The sequence below is a fragment of the Rhinolophus sinicus genome, linkage group LG04 (genome assembly GCF_036562045.2).
Source record: "Rhinolophus sinicus isolate RSC01 linkage group LG04, ASM3656204v1, whole genome shotgun sequence".
Lineage (NCBI taxonomy): Eukaryota > Metazoa > Chordata > Mammalia > Chiroptera > Rhinolophidae > Rhinolophus > Rhinolophus sinicus.
Window position 1 is genome coordinate 64,444,151 of NC_133754.1, and position 17,479 is coordinate 64,461,629.

General features: G+C 37.5%; 1 protein-coding gene across 3 annotated transcripts in view; it reads left to right on the forward strand.

Moving 5' to 3' along the window:
* The window catches only part of POFUT3 (protein O-fucosyltransferase 3), a 75,508-nt gene extending 61,755 nt beyond the window's left edge, over positions 1-13,753 (forward strand). For 2 of the 3 annotated variants that reach the window (XM_019743190.2, XM_019743189.2), the window contains exons 4-5: positions 3,892-4,727; positions 13,211-13,753. In XM_019743190.2, coding sequence (XP_019598749.2) covers positions 3,892-4,727; positions 13,211-13,435 — 1,061 coding nt within the window. In that variant the 3' untranslated portion in view covers positions 13,436-13,753. The remainder of the gene's footprint in view (positions 1-3,891; positions 4,728-13,210) is intronic. The other variant, XM_074329676.1, reaches the window with a different exon arrangement.
* Positions 13,754-17,479: the final 3,726 nt, after the last annotated feature.

Genomic DNA, 17,479 nt, shown 5'->3' on the forward strand with positions numbered 1-17,479 from the left:
GATTAAGGGACAGGTGAAAGGACTCATGAAGAGAGATGATGGTCTAGAAGTTAGTATGAGAGCATTTTAAGAGGCCTGCCAAAGTCTCTCTGAATTGGCTAGGGCCAGGCTATCCTCAGGGGCACATATGTGGCATGAAATTGGTTAGAATTTAGCCTGAGGTAATAGGAGCCTACGCAGCTACTGACACCATTCTTCCACATTTTTAGTTAACCCTCAGAACCTTAGAGAAAATAAATGACTTTATCGGGTTGTATGGGTAAGTCAAGAAAATTAGTGTAAAATGACTTTAAAAGTGGCAATGAACTATCAAATGTTAGATGGTAATATATAAGATAGCCCCTTCACATAAACTGTTTTTCCTCAAAAGTTTTAGTTCCCTCTATTGGGGTATTTTTCTGTGGGACCACATTTTATGGGACACAGTTTTATGGTAGTGGTTCTTTTTAAAAACAGAAATTGTATTTGGAGGACATTTTATGGGAACATTTTTTTTGTTTCTAATTCAGGCATGACATTTTCCCGAGTGGACTGGGTTTAAGCTGGGTAACATTTTTGTGGGTGCACTTAGGGGCGCCAAGAGTGAGTTGTTCAACAGAATCAACATTGTAGCAGGGCCTGTGATCTTTCTTGTTCTTTACCATTAGCCGGTCTGAAAATTCTCGTCCTCACCAGGGGTTTGTCGCTCCAGACACATGACTCAAGGTTTGTTAGTAGAGTGGGATTCGTAACACATATTGCCTTCTTCTGTTTGTTTTCACCAGTTTGTGTGGGAACTACAGAAGAAGATATGTGCCCCTGGAGAAGAAAAGGAGCACAGAAAAGAAAAGAAAAGGAGAATCATAAAACATTGTGGCTCTTCTGCTTATCTGCTGTTTCAGGTTTAATCTCCATGGTCAGCAGTCTGGCATCATTTGCCAGCATTAATTTTATTCCACTTGTATTCCAACTTGCAATTTCCTTTACAATGCACTTTAGTGCTTAAGATCTATTTGTCAGCTGTCATTTAAAGGAATGAATAAATTTGTCAGTATTCAGTAAACACAAAATAACCTAGAGAAAGAAAGTTTGAATCTGAAGTTGTTAAATGGAAGAGCCAGTGAAGATGACTAGTGAACCAATCACAAGCAAGTTAGTAACTTTTTTTTTGCTTTTTGCTTTACCATAGGTTAATTGATTTTTATTTCTTTAAAGACTCCAGTTACAATTCTTGTTATAGTAGGCATTGCCCTGGGATTGGAGAGAGCTAAATTACTCAGTCGTTTCCTGAACCACATCTAATACTTTTTAGAATTTTTAATACTTTTATTGTAGGCCATGATATCCTCAGTGAAGTATTCTATGTTTGTTATGGTTCTAATTTCAATATTCTTGAGTGTTTACCATCTGAAGCTCTAGGCTTAGGGGAGGAACTCACTGGAAAAAATGACTTTTTATTATTAAAAAGATCTTCCCCAGAGGATTTTAACTTGTAAGAATATAGAAAACCTATTTTAATGTGTATATGTGTGTGTATCTGTGTATTGTGCGTGTGTATCTTAGGGAACTTACTAGGAAGTACATTTTAAGACAGCAAATAATGGGAAATGTTTCTGGAAAGTTAGGTCCCTTTAATTTTCTGCCCTATTAAAGAAGCATTCCCTCACTATTAAAGATATAGAGCCTCACTCCTATAAATTAAACGAAATTCAGATGATGTATGAGAAACTCATACTCTCATTAAAAAAAAAACTGGGTTACTTTTTAGCACAGGCATATAAATAAATGTTTCTTGCTTAGATTCTGCAGGCTCTTTTGCTACTGCAGATTGCAGAAGGAGGGACCCAATATCCTTCTCCCTGTCCTTCCACCATCAGGGTTCCAATAGCACCTTGGCTCAAGGTATAATGAGCTTGTTAGCCCTTATCTCCTAGTTATTATGTAATGAATAAAAGGCTCATTATAACTAGTACCTGTTTCAAGTCCCATTTCTATTATCAGCACAAACTGGACAGAACTAGATAGTGGCCTCGAAAAGGTCTAGACACAACCATTTTTAGTTTTTCTGTACTTTACTGATGTAGACAAGCAGAGATGAAACCCAGGCCCTCTCCATTCACTGAAGCACTGGAGGCAGGCCTTGTGTCTTTCTGCTTCTCTGTCCTGCATTTTGGATCATTGCTGTGGCACCCAGGATGAGCCACATTGTGAATCACAAATGTGCCACATAACAATGAGCGGATCTGATCCCTGAGTTAATTCTAGATACACTTTTGTTTTAATCATATCTCCTCTAGTCTCTAGTCTTACAGTGTGGTCCTTGCCTCTGATTCCCATGGATTGGACTATAGTTCTTCCTCTCCTAGATAGATGGCCTTGATTCTCTGTTGTGCCTTTGGTGGAAACTTTATGTTCTAACTGAAGTTTCTGGGTTCCAATTCCCATCATTGGCCACTTGACCGGCCTAGAACCTTTTTGAGCAGCAACCACTTCAATGTAATAAGCCGCCTTTCTTCTAAGATTCTCTTCTCTTTTATGTCCTCATGTTTCTCTCTTAACTTTTGCTGACCAATTCTATATGCCATTACATTTCAGGTGTATGGATGAATATTCCTTTTGATGCTAAAAGTCAAAAGTAGCAAATGCCAAAGAAACAAACATATAACCATTTTTAGATGTTAGTCTTTCATTCCTGATCATTGAGAATAAGCTTGTTATCAAAACAGTAATACTTTCTTCAGCAATTTCTCTGTGCTTAGTATATGTCCCCAACATAATCTTATTTGATCTTTAATTTTTTAAAAGCCTTTCTTGATTAATTGATTTCTCATTGATGTACTGTTGACTTCAAAGAGTATATGTTTATTTGAGAGAGTGTGCACTGTCATTAATTATTAATTTTTATGAATTCTACTGGAGAATATGTTTTATTCTGCTAGAAGCAATTTTTTTTTTTGGTGTTTTTTTTCCCCAGTGGGTGCTGGAAGATGGATTTTGTTTTCTATTTTCTTACATTTAAAAAATACAAATCAGGGGCCACAAAATCATCAGTGTCAGGAACACTTTAGAAATTGTGTATTATATATTGTGATATTCTCTTAATTCTTCTTTTTCAGTTCTAGAAATAAATTCTTCCTGAATGGGTCTCCACCCATGCAGTCAGGAAACAATCGCTTACCACATCCATCACTTCTGTCTGCACATTATCATATTTCAAAGGCTTCCCAATTAATCCTGTGGAAGCTAGAATCACTTATAATTATAATCCTGTTATGCCTTCTTTATTTCTCGATGTGCTTGTTAATTCATGTCCGTCCTGCAGTGGTCTGTAACATAGTGCTATTATCAGCTCTTTCGTTTTTAAAAGCCTCTTGTCTACCATTTTGACTAAGATTGATTAACTGCACTTTGTTGAAATCGATCATTTGGATTAAAAAAAATCTATCCTGTATATTTGTTCTGGCTACTTTTGCATGATTTCACCTTTTTTCAGTTAATCAATCTGCCAAGCTGATTGCTTTTCCCTTTTGGGCTTCTTTCCTCTTGCTCTTTTCTTTTTTAAGAACTGTCTATCTCTTTATTTCTTGTGTCCTCTCTTAGGCAACACCTCCCGGAAGAAAAGCCAATTGCAGGAGGCAGTGGAATAAATTCTCCCTGTAGAACCTGACTAGACACTACTCCCATTTCCCTTTCATTATATGAGAAAGAGGCTCCCTCTCCTTGGTGATTGTCCCCTGGAGCGGTTTCTGGGGTGAAAGCTTCATGACTGACTGCCAGGCACTTTTTGCAAACAGTGTAACGTGCTTTTTATTTATAACTTCAAACTCCTCTGTATTCTAAGCTTACTATGTGGACTCAAACTTAAACACCAAAATTGTTTGGACAGACTAATATTTTCTTTTCTTCCCCTAGGTACTGACTTCAACATAGATAGCTTACCTCTGCCTCGGAAAGCCCATCACGACTGGGCCCTTTTTCACGAAGAATCTCCAAAAAACAATTATAAGCTCTTTCACAAGCCAGTCATCACCTTGTTCAACTACACTGCTACATTCAGCCGGCATTCCCACCTGCCACTAACCACTCAGTACTTGGAGAGCATAGAAGTCCTGAAGTCACACCAATACCTGGTCCCCTTGCAGTCCAAAAACAGCCTTCGAAAAAGACTTGCTCCACTGGTGTATGTGCAGTCAGACTGTGACCCACCATCAGATAGGGACAGCTATGTTCAAGAGCTGATGACTTACATTGAGGTCGATTCCTACGGCGAGTGTTTACAGAACAAAGATCTCCCTCAGCAGCTGAAAAATCCAGACTCCATGGATGCCGATGGCTTCTATAGGATCATTGCACAGTATAAGTTTATCCTTGCTTTTGAGAATGCGGTCTGTGATGACTACATCACTGAGAAATTCTGGAGACCTCTGAAACTGGGGGTGATCCCTGTGTACTATGGATCCCCCAGCATCACAGACTGGCTTCCCAGTAACAGAAGTGCCATTCTCGTATCAGAATTTTCTCACCCTAGAGAACTGGCCAGTTACATCAGACAGCTGGATTATGATGACAGACTGTACGAGGCCTACATAGAATGGAAGCTGAAGGGTGAGATCTCTAACCAGCGACTCCTCACAGCTCTCAGGGAGCGGAAGTGGGGAGTGCAGGACATTAACCAAGACAACTACATCGATGCATTTGAGTGCATGGTGTGCAACAAGGTGTGGGATAACATTAGGCTTCAGGAAAAGGTAAGGGAATCTAGGTTTGGCAGAGAGGTGCTAGGACAGCCATCTTGATGGTCTCTGCTGTTCCACAGCCTTCTGTTGCAGCTGACTCATTCCTGCTCCTCATTCCTGTCAGAGAGGCCAGGCTCTGCAGGAAGGCTGACTGTTTCATTACTATCCTTTGAGGATCACCATGAAGTTTACTGTCATGTCCTTTTCCCCGAAGGCCTTAAATTCTCCTTTATTCTTTCTTCTGGAGGACGCCATGCTGCAGGTGCTGGGCAGTGACGTACGGAGGCTGCAGAAGGAGGCAGAAGGCCAACAAAATAAAAAAATGTCCAAGTTCTGACTCATCCACATGGTTCTGACTCAATGCTTTAACCTTTCCATCCATGCTGTGGGTTCTCCCTTTCACAGGCTGCTGCTTTAAAACTTATTTGCATTTCACATGCGTTATCAATGAACCTCTCTCTTTCTTTGGTTCTTGTTCTTTCTCTTCCAGGCATGAACACATGATGATTAATGTATAGAGAATATTAAAAAATGATGGGGAGAATCCCTGAGAGACTTCTTTTCTTAAATTATCATAAATGAACTTCTTAGCAATATCTTCAAATTTCTAGATGCTTTTAACATTTGTTTATTGGCGTACTTTATTCTTTTATATCAGGAAAGGTCCCACTTTATATATAACTGAATTTTTTAAAAGGTAATTTATTGAGAGAAAAGGAAAGATTAGTTTCAAATACCTTTGAAAATTTACAAAAATGAGATGGCTCACATATACCACTTGGCTATCACTCATTACCCTTTCCTGACTTCCACATAGACGTCATGTTTTATCTAAATTCTCCAAAGGCGAATAATTTTTGTTAAATATTTCAATGTTTATTTTAGCTAGCATATTAATTTCAGGTCAAGCATAAGTGTAAACAGTGTGTGGAGTTATTTTTATGTATTGTATGTATACTATATGAGGCTTTCATGTACTAAGTATGTATATGTTTAAATTTAAAATATTGAAACATTATTTTACTAATTTTAATTATTATGAAACTGTAACTTCTTTTATCTGGTTTTATATAAAAAATGTTTACTCATAAAATCAGTTATTTTAAGCTGAGTGTCTTGGTCAGCAACAGGAATAATAAGTATTACATCATTTTTCTTAGAGAATGCAGCCTGATTTCCAATGACTTTCTTTGTGACCTAATTTATAGGGCCACATTACAGCAAAAAACAAAATACACATACAACTGCAAAAACACATGAGAAAGTAGAGACCATATCAATTGTCCACACACTATACCAATTATTTATTTTCAAAATATGTCAAGGAAGAAAACAGATCTTCTGAGGGTGATGATTTGCCTGCTCTGCATTTCAGTCCTTTCCAGGCTTGGAAATTATATTCACAGAAAACTGAAAGAACCACACAAACCTTAACTACTCCTGCACTTCCCAGAAGCCTTGTTGGAATGATTACTGGGGACTGGAAAAGAGGGTATAACAACATTGGTAAATAGCTTTTAAAAAGCTATAGAATACATACATTCCCATGTTTCCAATGGAAACAGCTAATTGATTGTATTTCCGAGTGCCTGAAAGTGGTATAATTGAATGTTCTTCTCTCTGGAGTCTTTGAGGAAACATAGATGAGGCTCTCCTCCACTGTGCTCTCATCCTTCCCAGAGAGGTGGTCAGTGAAGATGATAACAAGACTTTGCTTGCATTTCAGTGAACTCACTACCATTCTCTAATGCTACTGTGCTCATTATTGAAAAGCAGAACAAAACATACCTTGATAGGTTAAAGTTGATAGGTTAAAGGCTATTAGACCAGTTGTTTTCATTTGCATTTATTTTACAACATGAGTTACAGCTTTTATATGGCATGCCTTAAAGTAAGCTACCTAAATACAAGTTTCTTCACTTTGTGTCTTTCAGCCAAAGAAAAGCTGAATAATTCGATTTCCTCTCTGATTAGTTTTTATCTTGCAATTGATAATAAGTTTAAATCATTGTACTTAGATGTAGAAAATACTAATTGAATATCAAACTCATTTCCCCTTTCTCTATTCTGTTTCTCCCCTCTTCTCCTTCTCATAAACATTCAAACCTAGTGTGTTAGTTATCTGTTGCTGTGTAAACAATATTACAACAAATGTAGTGGCTTAAAACAACATGTATTTGTTATATCGTAGTTTCTGCAGGTCAGGATTCTGGTCATGGCTTAGTTGGGTGCCCTGGAAGTCTGCAATCAGTCAGTCAGGGCTGGATTCTCATCCGGAGGCTCTAATGGGGACAGGTCTGCTTCTGAGCTTACACACTTGCTGGCAGATTCAGTTTTTTGAGGTTGTAGGACTGGGGGCTTCAATTTTTTGGCTAGTTGTAGGCTGGAAGCTGCCCTCAGCTTCTAGAGGCCACCCCCAGTTTCTTGTCATGTGGGCTTCCCCAACAAGGCTGCTTACTTTCTTAAAGCCAGTCAGGGACTGAGAGATTCCAGCAAGACCAGTGCTACAATGTTAAATATGTAATCACATGCACATAATCACATACATCCTCCCATCTTTGCCATATTCTGTTGGTTAGAAGCAAGTGACAAGTGACACCTATACTCAAGGGGAGAAGATCACACAGGGCATGAACACCAGGAGGCAGAATCATGGGGGCCATTTTGAGTCTGTCCTCCACACCTAGTGAATCTATGTAGGCTTATTCTCAGTGTTGTTTGCTTTATTTATGTAGGTGAAGGTCTTTCAGTATTGAAGGTCTTTCAGTATTAATGAGTTAATTTTAACCAGTTAAAGAATATTTGTTGATAAATGCCCCTGTCCTCAGAGGCTAAATAGGGGAGACAACATATAATCATCAGAAATATAACTTCATGGAATTGGGGTAAACTTCTAAAAATAATAGCTTTATTGAGGTATAATTGACATACAATAAACTGCATATATTTAAAGTATACAATTTGATTAATGTTGACACATGCATGCATCTGTGAAATTATCACCACAGTCAAGATGACAAACATTTCTATCATCCCTCCAAGGTTTCTTCATGTCACTTTGTAATCCATCTTCTCTCCACCACTTTCCTCATGCATCCATCTGCTTTTTGTCACTTTTGACAAAGAAGCTTAGGCAGTTTTCTAGAATTTTATATAAATGGAATCAGGTAGTGTGTATTCCTTTGTGTCTGGCTTCTTTCACTCTGCATGATAATATTGACATTCATCCATGATGTTGATACATATATCAGTAGTCCATTTCTTTTTATTGCTGAAGTTTGGACATACCAAAATTTGCTTATCCAACCACCTGTTGATGGATATTTTAGTTGTTTCCATTTCCTGGCTGTTACAAATAAGGCTGCTATGTGCATTTATGTACAAGTCTCTGTATGGACATATGCTTTCATTTCTTGTCTGTAAATTTGTGGGAGTTGAATGGCTTAGTCATATAGTAGATGTATGTTTAATGTTTTGAGAAACTACCACTGTTTTCTGAAGTTTTTCTATCTTATATTCCCACCAGCATTCTATGAGAGTTCCATTCATTAACAGTTAGGCTGTGCAGTGGTATCTCATAGTGGTTTAGTTTACATTTCTCTAGTAACTAATGATGTTGGGCATCTATTAATGGCTTATTTGCCATCAATATCTTATTTGGTGAAGTGTCTCTTTAAATCCTTTGCTCCTTTTTTGAAAATCGGGTTGTCTTGTTAATCTTGAGTTGTAAGAATTCTTTATGTATTTTTAATATGAGTCATTTGTCAATTGTGTTAATGAAAGTATTCTTCCAGTCTGTGGGTTTTCTTTTCATTTTCTTAACAGTGTCTTGAAGTGTAAAGTTTTTAATTTTGATGGAGTCCAGTTCGTCAATATTTTCTTTTATAGTTCATGCTTTTCGTGTTCTGTTTAAAAATCTTTGTGTAACCCAAGGTCCCTACGATTTGCTTCTGTTTTCTTCTAGAAATTTTGTAGTTTTAACTTTCACATTTAGGCCTATAATCCACTTAGAGTTAATTTTTGGAATGTAGTATGATGTAAAAATCGAGGTTTGTTTACTTTGATATCCAATTACATCTGTACCATTTGTTGGAAAGATTATTCTTTCCTGATTGAATTACCTTGGCTTCTTTTTCAAATATCAATTGGCTAATATGTATGGACTGATCAATATATCTGTATATGAGTACTGTAGCTCTATAATAATTCTTGAAATGAGGTAGTGTCAATCTTGCAACTTTGTCCTTTTTCAAAAGACAAGATGATTACCAGATTTAATGTTATCACATTGTAAAGTATATAAATCTCTAATCATTACATTGTACACTTGATACTAATCTAATATTGTATACCAACTATACTTAAATTATAAAAACATAAAGCATAAAAAACAAGTAGTCTTTTACTTTTCACTTTTCCCCCTTCACAGAAGTAACCATTTACCATAATTAGCTAATTATTTTGGTATTTCCTCAGTGTTTCTAAATAACATGCTTATATACTAATTTTTTAAAATATCCAGTGTTTATGTGATAATGACTATGTAACTCTTATTCAGAGATGAACCTTGTAGTATATTATCATTTGTTTCCCTTGCTTGTACAGCTTTTTGTTTCCCTCTGGTTAATAATTGTCTTGTTTGATTATTTCTCTATGTACTTATCACTAATTCAATCCTTGTTGATTGTTTAAAGCTCCTTTGAAGATGTTCAAATATACCAGGCATCCAATTAATTTCATCTTGTCGAAGAAATCTCTCACAGAGTGTTCTGACCTACTCTAGTGTGTACTGGCTGCCTCTACATCGAGTGTAGAGCATCTCCCCCAGCATTTTGGGAATTTCCTTTTTTGTCTTTGTCTCTTGTTTGACATCTCTGTTTCCTGTATGCTTTTCTCCCTTTTTCTTAGTTTGCTCTTTGGTTTTGGTTTATCATACCCTCATAGCTTTCTGAGAAGGGTGTACGGGGGATATCTGAAATGTCTTCATTCTCCTCTAACATTTAAGCAATAGTTTAGCTGAGTATAAACTATTAAAATGGAATCAGGTTTTCTCAGAATTTTGAAAGCATTTTGCCATTGCCTTTTAAAAAAACTTTTAATTTTGAAATGATTTTAGAAAGAAGAGTTACACATATAGTATAGAGTGCCTGGCTTCCCCTAATATTAACATTTTCTTAATATGCACCTGGCTTCCCCTAATATTAACATTTTCTTAACTATGGTACATTTGTCAACACTAAGAAATTAATATGGGTACACTACTTTTAACTGAACTACAGACTTTAGTCATATTTCACCAGCTTTTCCACTAATATCTTTTGTCTCTTCCAGAATCAAATCCAGGATAGATACTGGATTGTAGTTAGTCGTCATGTCTCCGTAGTCTCCAGTCTGTGACAATTGTTCATTCTTTCCTTATTTTTAATAACTTTGACACTTGTGAAGAGTGCTAGTTAGTATTTTGTACAATGTCTCTCCATAAGGTTTGTCTGCTGTTTTCTCATGTTAAGAGGTGAAAGGACCCTTCTCTTCCCATCATACCAAGGGTTGCATGGTATCAACATGACATGTTACTGGTGCTGTTAACTTTGATCACTTCCTGGTATCTGCTAGGTTTTTCCACTGTGAGGTTACTAATTTTCCATTTCCACTAACTGAGTCGCTAAGTCCAGCTCACCCTCAAAGGGAAAGGAATTAAGCTTCACCTCATTAAGGGAGGAATACCAAAAAATTTATGAACATATGTTAAAAACCACCACAATAATTAACAAATATTTGGGGAGGGGGACATTTTGAGGCAATGCAAATATTCTTTTTCTCCTTAAATTTTACTCACTAATGTTAACCTTTATCAGTGAATCTCACCATTGCTTTTTAACTTCCAATGTTACTGTCAAGAAATACAAAACCATCCTAACTTCTGATCCTCAGAATTGGACTTTTCCTCTTAGGGAGGTTGTAGAATCTCTTTCTTCTTCCCTGTGTTCTGAAATTTCATGAAAATGTACTTTGTCAAGAGACTGTTTGCATCATGCTGAGCTCTCAGTGGACCCTATTTATCTGGAGCTGAGATCCTTCAATTTGGGGAAAATTCATAACTTTATAAAATTATTTCCTTATATATGGAGGGTGCCAAAAAATGTGTATACATTTTAAGAAAGGAAAACACTGTATTAAAATTGTAATACTCAATATATACTGATAACAAAAGATGAATACAAGTCATGTTTGACTTCTGCAATTACAAGAGGTGCTCAAAGTGGTTACCATCAGCGTAATTTTAATACAGTTTTTTTCCTTTCTTAAAATGTGTATACCTTTTTTTGGCACCATCTGTATTTCTTTCCTTCCCTCTCTTCTGGAACTTCTAATACTTGTATATTGTTCCTAATGTTAAAGAACCACTCCAAGTGTTTCAATATTCAAATGCTTTCCCCACTTCTTTATCTTTTAATTCATGGAGTGTATCTCAACTTTGTCTTTAACCCTTCTATTAATTGTTTTATATATGCTCTTATATATCTAATTTCTAAGATTTCATTTCTTTTTATTCCTTAATGTTTTCTTTTCTAGTATTTGATTCTTTTACTCATTGATCTCATCTCCTCTGTCTCTTTCTCTCTCTTTTAATTTTTCTAAAATTTTCTTCTTGCCTTATTTCTGTTTCTTATGTTAGTAAGTTTTCTCAGATGATTTGTAATCTTGGTATCCTGTTCATATTAGGCGGTTTGATTGGGAGTTTTAAGTATAAGTGGGTCATACTGGCTGTGAGCGTCATTGTAGGGTGATCTGGCTAGGTGATTTCCTTGGAGAATATCTGAGTTATGTCCTCCTGAACGTATCACATTCCCCCCAAAAGGACAGTTCATTTTCCTGCCTGGATTGTGAGGCCTGGCTACCAGCACTGTGGGAATGGATTATAGGAAAAAGCAAAAGGGTCGTAGTATCTGATATTTATATGCTCACTGAATCCTTCTGTTTATAGTACCACACCGCTGCCCTCAACTTTGTTCTCCAGGTCAAAGATCTTGTGATTTATTTCTCCAGGGAATAAACCTCTAGTCTTTTGTTGTGTAAGGGAAAGAAGACACCTGGTCATGAGGAGAAGAGGAAGGACTCAGTATCTGACTGCTTCATAAGCAAACTTTCTATGAGCTCTTCTTAATTTATTGCCCTTTTTCCTACTTCCAGGAATATCTGGTGCCTTCTGAGCTTTTAGGGCTCTACAATGTAAAATAGACTGCTTCCAGCTCATCCTACTGCTGCCAATGATGCATTTTTTTTTTTTTTTAATCTGTTAAGTGATTTACTACTTTTCCATCTGCCTTCCAGCCTCAAACATTTTATTACTCTTCCACCTTCTTCCATTCTTTTAGTTTTTATAGGTTAGTATCTTTTTAGAATAATTCTTTTACTCTCATTTTAATGGTGTTTCAGGAGGGAATGAAATTAGGTGGTGTGTTCTATCTGCTATTCTGGAGTTTGTCTGTCTTCCTTTCTTGTTTCCTCTCTCTTTCGTGTTTCTTTCCTTTCTCTCTCCCTTCCTCCCTCTCTTAGAAAATTATCAGAGGGCCAGATCCTGAAAGGGTCTTATAGGCCATTGTAAGGACTTTTGACTTTATTTTGCATTGCAGATAGTTGCAGAGTTTAGCCAGCAGTAGATCAAGGGTGAAATCAGGAAGACTAGTTAGGAAACCATGGAAATAAACCAATATAGGGCTTGGACCAAGGTCATTATAGTACAAGTCCATGTACAAGGATTTTGAAAGCTGGAAGGTCTCATGCAAATGTCAGGTGTTACTGTTTTGTGCAGACATCTTGGTTAGGGGACAACTGAGTGCAGTAGAAATACATTAAAAACAAGGGATTAGATTAGCTGAATACATGTAAAACAATGTTTGGTGAGAAAGTAACAAACAGAATGAGATATATAATGTAATAACACATAAGTAAATTAAAAATAAATGCCCAGAAAATGAAAACACATTTTCTAAAAAGACATACAAAGAACTGTATTAAATTCACTAACACGTTTAGGGAGGAGGATAGTGGCAGTGAGATATAAAGGAAAAGGAAATAAATAAATCACCAAACAAATAATAAGGGGAAGGGGGCAAGCTTTAGAATCTGGAGAGAACGAGGTTCAATTTTAGGTGTACTGTTTGGAACAATTTGTGTAACTTTTTGGAGCCTTAGTTCTCACCTCTGTGAAATGGGTTGGTAGTATCTATGTAATATGTTTGCCATTAGAATTAAATAAGACAATCTGTGGTAATTGCCTAGCAAAATGTGTAGTACACAGAATATTCTCAATAAATGTTAGATATTTTCTATCTCCTTCAAATATTCAACAATATAACTATTGGGATTACGGAGTGAAGATATTTGCTTTAGGGAAAGTATGTGCTGGGTTCTGTTATTGCGAGGAACATGGGACTTGTGCTTCCTTATATATGACATATTTTTAATTATTTTTTCTCCTTCTTTCAATTCAGGGCTTACCACCCAAAAGATGGAAGGCAGAAGTTACTCACCTGAGTTGCCCGGAGCCTACAGTGTTTGCTTTCTCATCTCTGCCTCCACGTTGGAGGTCTCTGCGAGAGATGTGGATACCCAGCTTCGAACAGTCCAAGAAAGAAGCCCAGGCACTAAGGTGGCTGGTTGATAGGAATCAAAACTTTTCAGCTCAAGAGTTTTGGGCCCTAGTATTTAAGCACTAATTTCAAAAAGTATCAGAATGATATAGACGAGAGACTTCTGGAGGTTTATTTTCTAGGTTGCCTTAATATTTGAATAGAATAGCTACTCTGTGGACTATCCTTTAGGGTAAGAATTGCTGCAGTACTTATAATGAGCCTTACGAAAAAATAGATATGAATCACCCTGAGGGGTCACCTCTATATTTTTTACACAAAAAAAGTAAATACAGTAGTTTCCCCTGATACGCGGTTTTGCTTTCCATGGTTGAAGTTACAGTCAACAGCAGTGTGAAAATATTAAATGGGAAATCCAGAAATAAACAATTCATAAGTTTTAAATTGCGCGCCATTCTGAGTAGTGTGATGAAATCTCGCGAGTAGTGTGATGAAATCTCGCGAGTGCTGCTCCGTCCCATCCAGGACGTGACTCATCCCTTTACCCAGCGTCTCCACGCTGTGGACACTCCCCGCTTGTTAGTCACGCTGTAGCCGCCCGGGTTATCCGATCGGCTGTCCTTGCATCGTTGTGTTTGTGTTCAAGTCACTGTTATTTTACTTACTAATGACTCCAAAGTGCAAGAGTAGTGATGCCGCCAATTCGGACATGCTCAAGAGAAGCCGTGAAGTGCTTCCTTTAAGTGAAAAGGTGAAAGCTCTCAACATTTTATCATCTCACGTCACAAGAAGGGTGAGTAGAATACAATAAGATATTTTGAGAGAGAGACCACATTCACATACCTTGTATTGCAGTATATTGTTATAAGTGTCGTGTTTTGTTATCAGTTATTGTTGTTAATCTCTTACTGTGCCTACTTTATAAATTAAACTTTATCATAAGTCTGTATGTATAGGAAAAAGCATAGCATATATAGGGTTTGGTACTCTCCGTGGTTTCAGGTATTCACTGGAGGTCTTGGAACGTATCCTCCGTGGATAATGGGGGAATACTGCATTTCTCATGGACACTGGTCACCTTCAGTTTGCATGTCTGCCATGCGCTTGCTGCCTCTTGTGGAAGCTCACCTAACGTAGAGTTCTTTCCTGGCTGCAAGGGAGGCACACGGTGTAGCTGTGGATTCTTGATACTCACCTCACTATGTGCAGTTTATTGGTATTTGGCAAACCCAGTGTCCTGATGCTGAGCATGAACATGAAATGTATTAGAACTGAGCAATGAGAGAGTTCATCTGTTGTTGGTTTCCAGGGATGTAAATTAGTAATAAAAGCTGTGTGAAGTTTACCTGCTGTCTACTCTTTAAGTCAGAAGCACACAGGCCTGACTCTACCTTCTCCACTCTCTCGCCACCTCTCTAACCTTTCTTATTTTTATTTTGCTGTGTATCCTCCCTCAGTCTCCCTCCCACCCCCAGAGTGGAATGTCTTGTGAAGACGTGCCTCCTCCTTGTGTGTTTTGATCAGTGAGCTATTCCCATTGTCCCTTGTATTGCTGAGCAGAATAATAATCATATGATTGGGTCTGGACAGCGGTACATTGTGATCAACGTGAGAATGGCAGTGAATGCCCCAAGGAACTCCGCTTGCGTTGAAGCTGATTTGTCTTTTCTTAGGATGATGTACATCCTGTAGTGGTGGGTAGCCCCAAAGGTTGTGAGCATTTCCTGTCATTTCTGATCCTGTCACAGACAAGGTTTAGCTGTTTTGTCTGGGGCATCTGCTGGAGCTCCACAAGAGACAAGGAGAAAACACTGGCTCACATTTTCTTTCCATTTGAGGGTAGAGAGGCTTCTGGATGATACTAAAGCCTGGTGCCACTGGATAGGTCATGGCGTTGGCATTCTTTACCAAGGAGAGGTGTAAGCTGCAGAGGACAGGAAGGGGCCCTGATCTTCATGTCCCTGATGTGGCATAAGGAGGAAACTTACGTGAGCTCCTGCAGCACCAGCTCCCATGTATCCCGTGCTCTCTGTGCCTGTCAGGGACAATCTCTTTCTGAAGAAGCTCTGTGTGGCTGGGCCAGAGAAATGAGGACCGCAACCAGTACATTCATTTAGAAGCAAGAAGGGCCATATTATTTTTGCTCTATGACTGAGTTCTGTCTCAATCCGAGTTCCGCCATTAACTATGATTTTGTACAAATCTTAACCTCCCTGACCTTAGTTTTTGTACCTAACAAGAAGTGATGAGGCTGGTCTTTAAAGAGTTCTTCTCTGTGTAACATTCTTTAATTGTTTATCATAATTTACAAAGTTTAATTTTGTAGGTGTTTTTATTAAGACAGTAACAAACGATTCCAGAGCCACTGTATGTTTTTCAAGGGAAGCACACTCTTCTTTGGAGGAAGAAGTATATTTATTGGGTATTATTGGAGATGGAAAGGAATTTATCGTTCTGCCATTTTATCTGATAATATTAAAAGAGAAAGGATTGCAAGGGGAATTGTTCATTAAAGACCAAATTTTAAATTGTATATTAAATATATATTAAATGAGGGTTTCTTTTTTTTTTTAGTTGTTTTTGTACTCTTAAAAGAAAGCTCAAGATATGATTTATGGCTCTGGTGAGATATTATCAGGTAGCTCCAGTTCTTCTACATAATTGTCTTGAGCAAATACCCAGTGCTTATATGCTGCCATGTAGGAGTATGTCTTAAACTTCTCCATGAAAAAATTTCATGTGGTTTTGTTCTACTTTGGTTCTTCACCAAGAGTCCATAGATAAAATTCTCTGTAAACACTTAAAAAAAGAAGTTTATTGGGGTGACAGTTGTTAGTCAAGTTACATAGATTTCAGGTGTACAATTCAGTAATGCGTCATCTACAGATCACATTGTGTGTTCACCACGTAGAGTCAGTTCTCCTTCCATCACCATATATTTGATCCCCTTTACCATCTTCTACCACCCCCGTCCTCCCCTCCCCTCTGGTAACCACTAAACTATTGTCTGTGTCTATGAATTTTTGTTTCTTTATTTGTTTGTCTTGTTCCTTTGTTGCTTTCAGTTTTATATACCAAATGTCAGTGAAATATGTTTCTCTACTTTTTCTCTCTGACTTATTTCACTTAGCATAATAATCTCAAGATCCATCCATGTTGTCGCAAATAGTACTATTTCATCTTTTCTTATGGAAGAATAGTATTCCATTGTGTATATATACCACAACTTCTTTATCCATTCATCTATCAAAGGACACTTTGGTTGTTTCCATGTCTTGGCCGCCGTAAATAAAACTGCAATGAACATTGGAGCACATATGTCTTTATGGATAATTGTTTTCAGATTTTTTTGGTAGATACCCAGGAGAGGGATTGCTGGGTCATATGGCAATTCTATTCTTAATTTTTTGAGGAACCTCCACACCGCCTTCCATAACGGCTGCACCAGTCTGCATTCCCACCAACAGTGTATGAGGGTTCCTTTTTCTCCACAGCCTCTCCAACACTTGTTACTATTTGTCTTGTTGATGATAGCCATTCTGACTGGGGTGAGGTGATATCTCATTGTGGTTTTTATTTGCATTTCTCTGATGGTTAGTGATGTTGAGCATCCTTTCATGGTTCCAGCTGTCTTGTAAACACTTTTAACATATGTAGTCCTGAAGAAATTTAGCGAAATAAAATAACTATCGCTTAATGTGTTTTAAAATTTTGTAGAGGAAGAGGATGGTGGAGTGGGAGTTCCACGGGATTGAAAATGAGGTTTCTTTCAAAGAAAATACATTGAATGTTCTCTGGGATCTGAGTACCCACAAATTTGAGACTCTTTTTTTACTTAGCATATGTATCTTCTGCACTAGAGATGTTTTGTTAATAAGATAATGCCATCTTGACTCTGACAATTGCTGTCATGGAGTGAGAGCTGTGTCCCCACTGAAGCAAGATTCTTACCTGCAAAATGGGAGCTATGCTTTTTGAGTTCCGTATAAGGCCCCGCAGTACATTTTATCTGTGTTGATCCCATCATAGCACACTTTTCTCTTTACCTCACTGTGTCCATTTTTGCAATATGATTAAGAAAGCATCCTACCTTACAGGGCTGTTGTGAAGAATGATTCATGGCTGTGAAGCACTTATGTAATGCAACATTCTGTGTAGCACTTCAGTATG